Source organism: Thunnus maccoyii, chromosome 17 (genome assembly GCF_910596095.1).
Source record: "Thunnus maccoyii chromosome 17, fThuMac1.1, whole genome shotgun sequence".
In the NCBI taxonomy this organism is placed as follows: Eukaryota; Metazoa; Chordata; class Actinopteri; order Scombriformes; family Scombridae; genus Thunnus; species Thunnus maccoyii.
Window position 1 is genome coordinate 27,235,300 of NC_056549.1, and position 15,428 is coordinate 27,250,727.

Consider the following 15,428-nt stretch of genomic DNA (forward strand, 5'->3'; position numbering starts at 1 on the left):
ACCACCAGAGGGAAACAAACAACTTCTATTTCTAAATGTCCATACTTTGCTGCTCTTTACAGTAATATGAAATAATGGGATTTAATGAGATTTCCACATTCATCACCTGAATGTTCCTCACCATATGTTAACCTGCAGCTGGTTCTCAATATTGCATATATATATATATATATGTTGTTTTTTTTTTTATTAAGTCTGCTCCTGAGAGGTAGAAATTGTCTAGTTCATTTTTATACTTATTCATGCTCTTGACAAATCTATCTCAACTCAAGGTCCTCCACTACTTCCCTTTGTCTGAGCTTTTGAGCGTACCACACAGTCCTCATCAGCAGAATGTTTGCTCAGTTGCCATGGAGCTATAATGTTTAACTTTCCATAATTCTAAGCAACTCCAGACTTTAAATTGACAGTTCAATCTCACCTCAAGATCCACTTACTCACATCTTGTGGTGCTCTTGATCATATTGCATGGTCATCATCAGCTGCAGAGAAAGCGAGTTGCTGTCAACCCTTGTTTCCAAGGTCAAGAGTGAATTGTAAAGTTCAATGTTTGAGGGCTGAGCAGGAACATCAGTGTTGCTATGGAGACATGAAAGTGTGAGTCATGACTCTACAACCTTGACAATGAATAACTTGACCACATGAAGAGGAGAGTTTTTATTGAATGCATGAAAATCAGAACCTCATTGAGGATTTTCATGTTCATAGGACTAACCGGGAGACATCCCACATGGGAATTAACTTTAATAATTTAGAATTATGTCCACATGGATAAATCACAAAAATACAGTTTTAATAGCTGGTCTAGCTGTGTTAAAAGTATTTATCTGGGCATGTAAGACCGTAAGAAGATTCATCATAGATCAGTTCCGACATCTCTCATTTTAAAGTGTTCAATCCTCGGTCATAGACGTCTTCCTCTGGGACAGCACCAGCTCCTTCACTTGAGGTGTCAGAGACATGAGCTGTGTGCGGACGCTCTTCGCCTCCTCGTCCTGCTCCTCTGCTTTGTCCTCCTCGCCCTCGGCCTCCTCCTGCTTCTTGCCTTGACTCTGGCTCACCAGCTGCTTCACCACCAGGCTCTGGTAGGCAGACAGCAGCTGCTGCTTCTCCTGCAACACATGGACGCACACAAACATTTCAGCACTTTAACTCGCTAAACAAACGCTCGATTACACCGACAGCTGCTGTGTCTGAATATCGGATGTAAACAATCCTAGGATGATTTTCATGTTTTTGCTCCTGTCACTACGGAAAAAAAAAAAAATCTTCATGAACAGGTTGTGATGGATGGAAGGATGCAGGTCATCTCCAACAAAGTCATTTAAATAAGGATTGTATGATTTGCTGATGTTTACAGATGTTACATGGTCAACAAAATGACAATATTCAAGTTTTGGCTTTTAAAATTCCCTTTCCAAATCATTTGTTTGCTATAGGTGGGAACTTGTTAAAGGTCAGTGACACTACTGATTGGATGCTTGGTTGCAGGTCAGTTGCTAATGATGAGTCTGACTTGAACACTCAGAGGAAAATCACTTTTCTTCACTTGTACCAAAGAGTTGTTCAAATTGGATTGAATTGTTCATAGTTTGACATGACTAAAACTATAATTATTCAATTCCAAAAAGTCATTAGGCCACATTTGTCTATTTCTTTCCACAGTTTTTCATAGAAACGTTCGCATGCCTTGTTAAGCTGCTTCTTACATGAACCCCCTGCTGGTTTTTGGGGTGACATTTCAATTAATTCCATTCACTTTAAATCGGCTGAGCTGAGCTGGTGGAAACTGACTCTGGTACGGTGTGTAACAGGACAGTTACATCAACATCACTGCACAGACAAAAGCCACAATCAGAAAGCACAAATACACACAGAACAAGAGTTCCATACAGACTGACTTGGGGACAATAGATGGCTAAGGTGTAGAGGAGTTTAAGGTCTGTGGTGTAGTGGGGAGAAAGTTTTTTGAAGCGGTTTTGTCCTGGTCGGCAGTGATTTACAGAACCTCCTGGAGGGAGAGCACTTTCGTTCTTGGTATAGGGATTGTATTGATGGAAGTGGGGTGCAAGTGGTTTTAGATGACTTGATGAAAATCTTTTGTGAGTCTGGCTTTCTGAATTGTTGCACCAGACTGTCATGGATGATGTGAAGACACTTTCAATTATTGCTGCTAGAAGCCACTAGCTTCTGTAACTCAGTGCAATCTTTCATTCAGTCTTTCTTTCATCTGTCTTTCTGAAAAAATATTCATACTCTAGGACAAATGGGCTCAACTACAGGAGTTGCTTTTAGAAGTTGAAACCCTCGTAATTTTAACAAAGTTTAGTTAGTTAAGTCTAGTCAGACAGTGATTACTTTGTGAGCATATAAAAAAAAGACTACAGCTCCCATGAACACTTACTAGCATGACAGTGCGGGAACTTGTGTCATTGTAACTTTTTTAAAAATTCACCAAAACTCTAGTCTGATGTCATTTTACCAACTTTTCAGCTGCTGTCTAAATAAAACATCTACTATGTTCTGTCCTGCTGTTATTATAGACATGTCTGAACTAACCACAACACCTTGTCTCGTCCATAGTTGTGCCTCTTTTGTCAAGCAGTGATGTTTAATCTGTGATGGTCAAGAATTATAGGACATTTGTTAAAGGCTAATAAAAACTGAAATACTGGATTAACAATATTAGATCTTTTTTTTGTTCATTACCATTCTCTAAACATATGAAGCAAGCCACACAACATACTGTTGAGAAAGGCTCTGTGTCAAGGCTGGATATTTAGTTATTTGTGTTCTTACAAATTGTGTAGTCAATGGGATTTTGAATGAGGTTATCTTACTACTGGAGCAGAAACCAGTAATTCTGGGGTCAGTAGCATAAGTTGGCCTTTGACTGGTCTTAGATTGTCAGGTTAGGTGTCCTCCTAATTTCTTTTTTGGATTCTTGTAGCATATTCTTAAAACATTTCTGAACACTGACAGTTCTAACAACCGTTGGATTTATGCTGTTAACCTTTTCAGTTATTTTCTCTCAGACGTGGTGTCGCTTCAGATTTCTGTTAAATTGATTGTATTCCTCCAGCAGGTGTAAAATGTGTCAATCTTCTGCTGCTAAATGTTGCTGTTGCATCCGCCATTTCTCCTCTTCTGTGTAAACCCATAATGCATTGCACGACTGGCTATCTAAGTCAGTCTTACATTAGTCACTCATACGGAAGCTTTATGCAACAGGTAGATTTAAGTATGTATAGCATGTCTGACTTAAAGTTATATTTAAGTCAAAGACTGGGTTTATCTTTTAGGCAACTGAAGTTTCACTTCATCTCTCTATTCAAGGATTTGTTCATTTTCTATATTTTTCTCTCTGTCAACAAATCTCATGTGCAGAACCAAACCAACATGTCATCCAGTGCAGCAGTTTGGCTCATCGACATGTTTTAATCAATTTTTGGACAACAACAGAGGTCTACGGCACAGAGGAATAAGATATATCAGGCTTTGGATACACACACAATACTTGTAAGTAGATGAGTTCATTGTTGGTTCGGCTCTGAGATTTGCTGGCAATAAGAAAAATATATTACATCACCAGCCAAATCCTTTTAATTGATAATCTTAGATTATAGATATGATATACAAAAAAATCTGTTGGCCTTGTTAAGAGTTTGGTGGTGATGCTTCTTTTAACTCACAAATGAACTTTGGCAGACACTGGTGCAGCGTGACCCCTCGCTGGCTTCTCACCTGCTAACATACTTACAGTTTTTAGTCACATTACTCCCTAGAGTCAGTAAGTGTGAGACATACCGTGGGTATCCTGCCTGTGAGCGTGCCGATGATCTGAGGCACGCAGCGTCCCGGTGCGTGCAGCATGCAGTGGGTGCTGGCCTGAAACAGCAGCACGCAGGTGAGGTGGAGGACCAGAGCGGGATCCTCCGTCTCCTTCAGCTGCTCGATGAGAGCTTGGCGGTGCAGGAACAGGGCCTGTCTGAGAGGAGCGCACGTACGCACACAAGTCAGTAATTAAGAAACAGAGTCAAAAAACAAAAAATCAAACAGCAGCCTTTTCATTACCTCTCCTTTTTCTTGTCTCCCTTCTTCAGCATGAAGCCACACACCTCTGCAGAGATCTCTATGTTGGTCACAAAGTCTTCAATTGTCTGTGAAGAACAAAAGGTGAAGTCGAATCTCAGCTTCCCGTCTCTGTATTTGATGCTGATGATGTAACTGACTGGAAACAAAACTTACTTTGCCGTTCAGGCAGTTGTGCAGCTTCATCAGAGGCCCTTTGGTCTCCTCTGATAGCTTGCCCAAAATTTTCACTCTGACCTGAGGCGACACATCAGAGATGGTAAAGATGAACAAGTCCTAACGAGGTCCCATGGTGCATTTCAAACACTGACACACAGTCCTGATTTGATTTCACTGTGATCTCTGTAGCTGATTATCTCTTCCTGTAATGTACTGTCACTTAGAGCGGGAGCAGCTTCTCACCTCGTTGGTGATGGAGCTGGGGTTCTCCACAGACATCATCAGGTCAGCAGCCAGGAAGTTCACCAGGATATTGGTGACGTCCGTGCACACGGTCTTCAGGACGTGCTTGGCGATGAGGACCTGGGTTTCATCTGCAGGGTCAAAGTACGTTAGTTACATGAATCCTTGGAACCTTGAACTGTTTCTGCTGTTTTCACTGGGTTATAATGTTATTTTCAGAATAAGTTATTCCAGATCAGACTACATGAAATCAGCTCTATAATGACCCGACTCAACAGATGTGGGATGTTGGGAACAAAAATAATCATTGGGCACGACAATTGCTCATTTTACCCCATGTGGTGTGTCACAGTGGAAGACAACTGGGATGCCTCACAACTGTAAACATGGTGAAGTGAAAAAGGAAAGATGTCCACCTTCACGGCAGAGTGTGAATGGTCACTTTTCATCCATAAAACCCTGATTACATACAGAAATATTTGTTGGAAGCGAGCTGTGATTGGTTGAGGTCCAGTGTATAGTCTGCCATGCCTCAATGCCACACGACAGCATGAATTTAGAATTTATGACTCTTTGATCCCCTGATTTGGCACAGTGATCTCGAAAGGTAAAAATAAAGTGTAATCTGATCCTGATGCTAGGCTGCTGAGAAACACCATCACCTGGCATGTAAGTGGTTCTTAAAATGTCCTTAGACAGTGTGTTTGCACTATTTTACAAAATGATGCTTGGAGTTTTTGTATGTCTACATGCTTTGGGTGATGTAAACAGGAAGGGTCATGTTGCTTTAGACTAGTGAGTTAGCTGTGAGCTACACCTTGCACTAACAGCTGAATAATGTAACATCATGTAAAGATGACATTTTGGTGAATCTGCACTATAAAAAGTGGTCTTCTTCAACTCAGCAGAGTGAGATAGATGAGTTGTCATGGAGATGGCTCAGTTGTCAACACGTGACCAAAGTATGGAAATTCAGTCCTGTGTGTATGTATAGTATGTATTTACACTCACTGGCTACTTTCTTAGTTTCTAATGCAATCCAAGAATATTAATGACTTTAATCTAATTAATGAGGCAAAGTGTGAACCACTAGGTGCTTCTGGATTTACCTGAGAAGAACTTGGTGCCTTTTTCAAACAGTCGGATGTTGTTGTAGAGGTTGGTGATCTCCTCCTGCAGATCCTTCATGCTCTTCTTCTTGTTGGCTCCAGATGGAGAGCTGGTGGAGGACATGAAGACGCTGCGCAGCACCTCCTGGTAGGTTTTAGTCAAAGGCCTGTAGAGAATGGACTTATTGTTTCGTCGGCTTTCTTTGGAAAAGTGTTAACAGAGAAAACTTTAGACAAAAATCTCTGTATTACCGTACTAAATGCTCTGCCAGCTCAGAGAGGATTTCTTCTGGGCAGTCACTCAGTCGCTTCTCTAAAGCAGCTTCGATCTCCTCCTGGGCCATAAAGGGGACTTCAGTCTGTTTGTTGCGATCTTTACAAAGATAGAAACACAAGCTAATTAGTCTCACATGGATGCTACAGTTATCTTTGTCTTCCATGAAAAAAAAAGAACTTAACAACCCAAGAGAGAGATTTCTACTCAACCAGCCATTATACTGTTGTTACAGTCAAACGCCTCACTGAACAGGCTTAATGTGCATATAGAGACATTATGTCCCAGTGAAGATAATATTTTGTTTTGGCTGTGAGTGTACTTTGCTGCGAAGGTCCGGTTTCTTCATCGCTGTCCTCCTCTTTCCTCCCTTTCTTCTTGGTTTTACGAATGCGGATCTCTCTGGCGTTGCCTCCTCCGCCTGCTTTCACGCTGCCGCTGCCCTCTGGGAGACAAACAGCTAAACTTAATACCTCAAAGAAAAATAAGTTTCTTCAATGTATCACATATCACAGAATTTCTGCGTTTGTGTGTGCAGCGTCAAGCGGGGAGGTTTTAACTGACCTGTGGCCTTCTTCCTGCGCTCTGCCTCTCTCTTTTCCTTTTTCGACAGTGCTGAGTTCTCTGTCAGCAGGGATGACGGCTTCAGATCCTCTTCGGTTATCAGAAACACTGGATTGTTCTTAACTTCCTGAGAGCCGCATCACAGAAAAGTAAAGGCGCTGTACTTTAAGTGTTTTAAACTTCATTTCTTAATAACTGAATCTACATTCAAATAGTTTTATTTGGACATGAGTGACAGATGACGGTGTACCTTCTGCGCTTTCTGCTGCATGGCTTCATCGAATAAAGAGAGGCAGCTGCTGATGAATTTCTCGCTGACAACGACAGTGCCTCCCAGCACCCTGGCAGAGGACTGCACGTTAGTGTTCCTCATGGCCTGGTTGATCAACATCCCGATGTCCTCCATCGACAGGCAGCTCGGCAAAATCGGCTAAAACAGCCGGAGTGAGAGTGAGGAATTGAAGTCACAAATATTTTCACCATAAATTAACAATGAATGGGGTTGACAGTTAAAGACAGAGCACCTGTATGTCAGTCCATGTGTCAGAGTTGACAGCTTCCTCCACAGAGGCCTCCACCTGGTCGACCAGAGCCTGACCCACACAGGCCGCTCTCAGGAACAGCAGTTTGCTGGACTTGAAGCGCTTCTTAATGTAGCTGGAGGGGTCGGGGATCCCCAACCTGACCAACGCATCGAACTCTGCAGGAGGAAGACTTCATCAGTAACACCACACACACACACATCATAAAATTCTGGTTCAAGTCTATCTTTGTGTGGACTGGCTCTCCAAACAGGCCAGGGGCCGCTGTAAAATGACTCCTCCATGTAGCAGAAACCAGAAAGTTTTTTTTTATTCCAGGCATTTTTCTTCCTTGTCAAAACCTGCTGCCTACATTACTTCCACTGCAACTCAACTATGCAGTAGTACAACCCAACACCTGGAAACACACTTGATGTATTAAAATCGGTAGAAAGTTCCCCTTAATGTTGCATTATCCAGTCTCCCACCAACTAGCGGAAGGTTTTAGTGATTATTGGAATCCAATATGTCTGGATTGCAGACTTTGCTTGGAAACAACGTCATTTGCAGCCTTTTGTGTGCTTTTTAAAAAAAAATTAAATTGGAATAATGGTTAATCATAGGACATCCTCTAAACATTATGTAAATTAAAAAGAAAAAAAAAAATCAAATTTCACTGGTGGTTTTGTTTGACTTTCTATTCATTCTTGAGATGTTGTGATTTCTGTCCTTGACTGTTCATCTTTTGTCTGGAACAATTAGAAAATGCTCTTGGTATCCGTATATGCTAAGTACAGTGGTGAGAACTGTCCATTAGGACAAGTCACAGACAGTCATTTCATAGAGTTTTATACTGGGACTTATTGTATGATATAAAGTCAGAAGGGGAGGTTCAACGCTGAAAAAAGAAAATGAGATGCAGCAGAAATGTGATAATAATAATACTAACAATAATCATACCTAAATATCCGTTCTGCTGGAGGAAAGAGTCCACCCAAGCGTTCTGTGTTTTGGAGTAAATATCAGGAATATACACAGCTTTGTCCTGCCGCCCTCCAACCACCGTTCCTTTTAGGCGTCCAGTGTTCACCAGCTCTTCCAGGACAGCTGGCAACGACAAAACCCATCATCACAATATATCACACTGTGATACACCAGCAACAATAAAACATCACAGCTGTCTGTCCTTACAATACAGAAGATGTTCCTGAAATCCAAAAGCTCCAATCATGCTGCTGACAGGTGTTGGCCTACAGAAGAAAGTAAGAAAGGAGAGCATTTAGTATAAAATACAAAACAACAGTTGACTGATACTGTATAGGAGCAATGATTACCGTGTGATGGCACTGAAAAGACCTCGTATCCTGGCTTTGTGGCGAGCAACAAAAGCTGGAGTAAATATGACCCCTCTGTTGTACTGGTCCATTTCTCCTTGGATAAGCCTCCCGAGACGCTTGGACAACTCCTGAGATACATGAGAAAACACACAGTTATTTTTTTCCAAGTCATCTGAAGTCATCTGAGCGTGCCAAGAGGAATCAATCACCCCGACAACAAAGATGACACAATTATAATTTATTGCCTCATTCATCTTGAGATTTATTGTGTGATGCACACATGCCAGACAGGCTGCTGGCTGTGTGACTCACCTCAGTTAGGAAATCTCCCGGGAGGTCGTAGTTCTTACACAGCTCTGCAATACTGATCAAACCGGCCTCCTGCAGTTTGTCATTAACTTCCTCAGCTAAACGGTCCAGGTAGGTGCTACACACAACACAAGATCATCGAAATGTAAAGACAGGCGCAGCTGTGAAATGTAAAGATGTGCTGGTATGGTTGTTATGTGGAGGAAATGTTGTTGCACTCGTTGTGGGATTGACCACAAAATGGAAATTGTACAGGAGAGTATTACATGGGTTGGTCTGTCAGCCAAGCAGATGATACTAATGAACTGGTACAGGGGTTCTGCAAATTCACCAGGTTAAATTTAAGACTTTCTAATATCACATAGAATAAGATTTAATACCTGTTTCACTGTCGTACCTGCCAAAGTATCAAAGTATGATGGGAAACCAGTGGGGACAGTGTGACCTACATTTACTTATAATTATATCGCAATTTAATTAATGCAACCTGTACCCAGATAAGTGGCAGAAAGTAGATGAATGGATTAACTGATGACAAATGATTAATTCATTTAAGTTAATTTAAGTTTTTGTTAAGCTGACGCTTTCTTCGACACCATCCATGAGTGGATGAGCATCTTAGCTACTGTAGCTGCAGTAGTGACAGTGTTTGCTGCAGGTCGTATGGTGACAGGTTAAACAGCTTTCTGCTGCACAATCCATTGTCAAAACAATCCCACTTTAATTTATAGATGTATAACAGCTGTTTTTTTTTTTTTTTTTACAAAGGCTGGACTAGGACATTTTTTGAATGGGAAAGATGAGAAAAGGGAGCAATTAAAAATATGGAGAATAAAAGGACTAATAGTATTACATTTTCCTTAAGAAACTGGAAAGGGACAATGTCCAAGGAGCAGGAGGAATGTTTCATTTTGTTCAAAGTTGCAAACAGAGAAGCAGCAGAAATGGCACTAAAGGAGCAGAATAGAGTGTTAGGTCTGTGACTGGCTGGTGGGTAGATGGAAAATAATATTTTGCCTAAAAAAGTTTAAAAAGCTGACATCTCCAATATACTGCATGTGCCTGATGGACAGACTGACTGACACTCTGTAGGGTAGAAGTGATCACTTCATACTCACTCATCGATCAGTTGTCCCAGAACAAGCTGAACACCTTTATCAGACTTTGCTATGTCACCTGCTCTGTTTTCAACATGGACCCAGTCCACATTGATAATCTGTAAGAAAGATGATCAAAATAGCATTCAGTGGAAGTTACGATAACATGAATTCTGTGTCTCAGCTTGCTATTGGCACATGGTACAGGACCGATGGTTACACACTGGGTTAATACACACCTGCTGGAGGTCCACGATGTTGACTCGTCCTGTGAAACAGAACGATAGGATTTAACTACTGTTATGTCCAATTCTGAATATACTACACTTAACAATAGTGTTCTTGAGACTGACTAGTGAATGCAGGGAAAGTGACTACACCCCACAGAAAGTATATGACCTACATATGTTTTTATGTAATGAGACAGCTGTTTTTTTTAAAACCTGATCAGTAGATGTCATTCATATTTCAGGAAGTTGTGTTTCACATGCTGCTGGCTGTTAAACTCACCTCCGTGGACGTAAAGTTCATCTCTGATCTCCCTGCTGATCTGAGCTGGAGTGATGTACTCCTTTCCATCCAGTGTGTGCACCACATCCAGCTTCTTGTCTTCAACCAGTTTTGCAATAATTTCAATGCAGTTTCTCTCCGACAGCCTGTGGAGGGAGGTTTACAAAAGTGCTTAAAGTGGCGTTTCCCTTCTTTTAGACGTATGTTTGTTCCTTGTTATTACCAACGACAACTGAGAAAGGAAACAACTCAAACTAACCAACTAACCGTTACTTTAAAATCAAAGTTCAATGTTAGCGTGTATTAGCTTTGCTGCTAACAGCTGCTTATTAAATGCGGTTACCTCTGCACTGTGTCAGCAAACTGTGCTCTCTGGAAGTCAGCGGCAAGCCGGCGAATTTCTTCCCAGTCAGCTGCCATTGTTAAAAGTTTATGTGTCTGCAAAAAACGACCAGCAGTTTCGTTAACTACTATCACCAAGAAGAAGCGTCAGCTAGCTTGCTAAAGAGAGTGCAGCTCTAAGCTCAGCCACACGTCAACATACGCTGACGTAGGACGGAGAGCCAGAAGGAAAACCTGACGTCACCAGAGAGCTGTGTGTTCAGAATCGCATTTTTTTTAAAATGCTTTTTTGAACAATAGATGTACAAACAGCTAGGCAAGTCAGCCATGTTATTAAAAACCTCGGCATTCGTCTGAGTAAGAGAGACAAAACGAAAAAAAGGACAGATTAAAACCATACAATTAAACTATTACAAATAATACAATAAATTAAAATATGTAAATGGTAAATAATACAACAAATAACACAATAAATTAAGTTAAAAAGATAAATTAACATAAATAGGTCTTCATTTTGAATTAAAGCTTAATACATTCTGTTAATTTGTAAAATTGTGTACATTTCAGCTGTTATTTGTAGATTTTAAATTCATATACCTCAGGGATTTACCGTACAGTCGAAACTCATTATAAAAGCTTGAAAATAGGTGCAGTTTTAATAAATCTGGCTTGTGTTTATAATATTTTGCCATTATGAGAACTGTGTTAATCAGCAAATTTTCTTGTTTACCTTTAATATCCAGTCCTTACATTGGAGTGACGGCAAGCAGAGAAAATATGCTCCGTAGTTTCAATATCTGAATTGCAAAATGAACAGCTATTACTTTCAAAACTGAATCTTAATCTAAGGAATTTGCTAGAAGGATATATGTCATTAATTATTTTAAAATTAATTTCTTTTGCTTTGGGTATTATGGGGTAATATAAGAATTCTGTTTTTAATCTTAGTTCTCTGGCAGGATCCATGTCCCTGAAATCAGATAGCCTACACTGTTGAACTGGTTTGGATATAAGTCAACTTGTGTCTAATCAGACAGTTGTTACATTTTTATTTTTATTTTTATTTTTTATCAAGGAACTGGAATTCTCCAATATACTGATTTGGCAATGTTAATACTGAATTTGTATGTAAAACCACTCTTTAGCCAAGTAAGAATGGTTTTGGGATAGCATTAGTGAGGTTGACGAGAAGAAATCAAATTTAACACACAAAACGTTATATGCTAACAAATTTCCATTTATGTCTAAGAGATCCAAAACTGACCAGATATTTCTGCCCACCCATCCTTTAGAAAACAAGGATTATAACATTCACCAGTATGAGAGGACTTGCTGGTGACAGCTGGATACCTTAATAGGCAGCTTCTTGATGTAATAATCACATTTCAAAATACAATTTAAGCCTCTAATAGAATAATAAAATTATCTGGAAAAATGTGCCATAAACTGTCTAGTGACTGTAAATAGGATTTAAGCCATTTCAATTTTATTGTTCCATTCATACATTGGGTTTTAAGCCATCTTCTTCATAGTTTTTTGTAACAAAAGTGCCCTTAAATCATTCCAAAAATGTTTGTAAATGTAATTGGCAGTGAGCCCATCTGATCCCGGGGACTTGTACAGTTTTATTTATTTTTATTTAATCTTTATTTAATCAGACAGGCTGAGATTAAAATCTCTTTTCCAAGAAAGACCTGAGAACAAGAAAACACTGATAAGACAAGAACACAATCAGCAGACAAACAACACAACTACACAATAAACAAGGAATGAGTAAAAACATTTACAAGAATCATAAAAAAACATAAGATAATAAGGCTTTAAAATGCCCAAGAGGAATGTAAGACTTAAGTTTGAGGCCAGTTTACAGCTCATTCCATTTAAAGGGTGCATGGTACCTGCAACCAGTTCAGCCAACATTAGTGCATACATGAGAGATATCTAAGGTTAAGTAGTTACTGGATTGTGTACTGCAGATTTAATGAGAGAAGAGATGTGAGGTGGTTTGGAAGTGTCAACAGTAGAGCTTTATAGATGAATAACATGAGATGTTTTTTTCTTCTTGTCTGTAAGGAAGTCCATCCAGCTGTGTGATACAGAAAACAATGATGGGCACGAAATTTGACATTTGTGATGAAGCATAGAGCACTAGGATACACAGAGTTTAACTGCTAAAGTGTTGATGGGGCAACATGACAATACAGAATATCTCCATAGTCAAGGACAGACATGAAGGTTGTCTGCACAATAGTTTTACAGTTGGAAAAAGACAGACAACTTTTAATTCTATACATGAAGCCTACTTTGATTTTTAAGTCTTGAGTCAAATTTTGAATATGAATCTTGAATGACAGTCTGCTGTCAAGCCAAATGCCTAAATATTTGGATGACTCAGCATGAGTAATATGGGTGCCATTTAAAATTTTAATGGCAGGATAATCAGAGTCACTGTTGGAGGTGGAGAACACTATGTACTTGGTCTTGTCTGTTTTAAAACTAGTCTGTGATTAAGGAGTGACAATTGAAAAGCATCAAAGGCAGACTGAAGATGAGTCAGGGCCTGGGCTGGGTGGAGCCTGGGGCATATAAAATTGTACCATCTGGAAAAAACATGGTAATTGAAGTATCGATTAGGGAGAATTGTATTATGTAATGTAAACAGCAATGGACCAAGGACAGACCCCTGTGACACCCCATTTCTGATGGTAAGATGGCTTGACTGAGTACCATCAGCAACAACAGTCTGCGTTCTCTCTGTAAGGTAAGAGTGGAACCAATTAAGCGTGGCTTTATCTAAACCTATAGACTATAGCTCGTGGAGTAGGATTTTATGATTGACGGTATCAAATGCTTTTGAGACATCAATGAAGAGAGCAGCACAAAATTTCTTTTATCCAGGAGGGAGACAATGTTATTAATGAGCTGTTATTGTGCTGTGACCCGAGCGAAAACCAGACTGTTGTGGCTTAAGTAAGTTCATTGAATCAATAAAGGTGTGCAGTTATACATTGACCAATGATTCTAGGATCTTTGTTAAGAAAGGAAGTTTAGATATTGGACAGTAGTTGTTGAGATCGGAGACATCACCACTTTTGTGTAAGGGTATTACAAAGCTTGCTTTTCCACGAAACTGGAATCATGCCTGTTAAAAAGGTTTGGTTAAAAACATGTGCTAAATGTGGACAGATTAAGTGGGCAGTTAGATGGAAATGGTGCTTAAAAGCATCAACTATTGATGATCTATTGGAAATATGACCAGATACTTGTTTGATTTGTGGTCGGAGATGTGACCCCGATGAATTCTTAAGAGATGCTACAGTGTTGCAAAATTTAGTGGAACTATCACAGACAGAGAGAGCGGTCTGATAATAATTTGATTTAACCATCCTATCAAACTGGTGCAAATGTTTCTTTGTTGCCTGAAGGTTAACCAGTCCTCAGGGGTGCCACTGGATCTAGCCTTGGACCAGGCTTTGTCTCTGCTGTGGATGGCATTGGAGAGTTCTGGAGAGAACCAAGGACTGTATCTGTTTTTAATTCTATGTGTTTTATAAGGGGCATGTCTGTCAGCAATCACATTAAAAGACTGTGAAATTTTTTTTAATTAACTTATAGCCTTGTCCAATTCTTATATCAATATGTCAGATGCACAAAGTTCTCTTGATTCTTTATTAACCTTTGGGATATTGCTTTTTACTATATTAAAGAATTTTGAACATTGATTTGGTGAAAAACAGGATGTATATAATTCCTTACAAAAGGAGAAAAATTTGGTTATCATACTGGGTTCAGTGCATTCTTTGTTGTCGATGGGTAGTGCTGTAATTCCATTTTTTTCCCCCTGTCTTCAATTTTCTAATTTACAAAAGTAAGAAGTGTTTTTTTTTTCCTTCCTCTATCAATTTGGCTTTTGATCTGATAAAAGCTCCTTTTGCTTTAGCTTTGAAGATGCAATCTAATTTATTATGTGACTTTATGATTTTTTGCTTTTCTTCACTAGATGGATTAGTTATATTACAATATATATTTAATTCTTTAATTTGTTATTTTTCCTTCTCTTCTTTTCATTGGCCAATATTTTGCTAAATGTAATTGAATATTGTCTTATTTTATATTTAAAGAACTCCCATTTGGACAAATATAAAGGGAGATTATTGTCCCTTTTGCCTTTTTCATTTGATCTAATATAGATCTTACTGTATGACAATAATCCTGGTGTAATAAAAGAGTTGCATTGAATTTCCAATATCCCTTATTTCTTCTTGAAAACATCTGGTGTTTTTAGTTCTAGAGATATAAGAGTGTGGTAAGTCAATGGGGCCTCATCAAAAGATACTTTTGATACACTGGAGGAAATGCCATTACTGACTAACCAGAGATCAACCAACCAACAACCATTTAGCTTAAACTAAGAAAACTGTTCTTTTCTTTCCAAACATCTTCTAATTTTAATTCATTGCAAAAGGCATTATATTTACTTGGGAATCGATCTAGCCAATCATCTGATGTAATATTAAAATTAGTTTTGTTCTCCAATCTCTGGCTGAGCCTGTGTTCAGGGTCCATAACATCCTCAATTTTTGGTGCCAGATGTGGTACTATTTGGCAAAGGAGATGGATGATATCCTGTTTTCTCCCTCCTTCTCTTTAAATCCATCGATTCACAGATTCCATCGCCTTTTATATCTCTCAAGCTCTTGGCTTCTCTCTCTCAGTACTTAATTCTCCTTTGACAGCGTCAGCAAAGTTTTGGTTATCTCCTCCACTGACTTTTTGCAGGAACTGATCTCCGCCATGTTGAATGCAATGCTGTCACAGTTTTCTTTTATCTTGGCTGTTTGTTCTTCAAGCTTTTGGTCTTGTTTGTCAAA

General features: G+C 39.4%; 1 protein-coding gene across 1 annotated transcript; it reads right to left on the minus strand.

Annotated features, from left to right (window-relative positions):
• Positions 1-642: 642 nt before the first annotated feature.
• Positions 643-10,777, minus strand: ufl1 (UFM1-specific ligase 1). The gene is made up of 19 exons (XM_042390330.1): positions 10,559-10,777; positions 10,216-10,361; positions 9,945-9,973; positions 9,727-9,824; positions 8,612-8,726; positions 8,297-8,427; positions 8,154-8,212; positions 7,923-8,069; positions 6,966-7,141; positions 6,692-6,871; positions 6,442-6,568; positions 6,200-6,322; positions 5,856-5,976; positions 5,604-5,770; positions 4,495-4,625; positions 4,249-4,329; positions 4,075-4,160; positions 3,808-3,988; positions 643-1,112 (listed from the first exon to the last, which is right to left on the minus strand). The coding sequence occupies exons 1-19, from the start codon at positions 10,633-10,635 to the stop codon at positions 894-896; spliced, it is 2,394 nt and encodes a 797-aa protein (XP_042246264.1). The 5' UTR covers positions 10,636-10,777; the 3' UTR covers positions 643-893.
• Between the last annotated feature and the right edge of the window lie 4,651 nt (positions 10,778-15,428).

Excerpts from the sequence above, each read along its gene's own strand:
- ufl1 (XM_042390330.1), bottom strand. The coding sequence starts at position 10,635 with ATGGCAGCTGACTGGGAAGAAATTCGCCGGCTTGCCGCTGACTTCCAG. Across the intron at positions 8,070-8,153 it reads TCAGGAACATCTTCTGTATT|CTGTCCTGGAAGAGCTGGTG; the intron begins GTAAGGACAGAC and ends TGTCGTTGCCAG. Across the intron at positions 1,113-3,807 it reads TCACAGGCAGGATACCCACG|GAGAAGCAGCAGCTGCTGTC; the intron begins GTATGTCTCACA and ends CATGTGTTGCAG.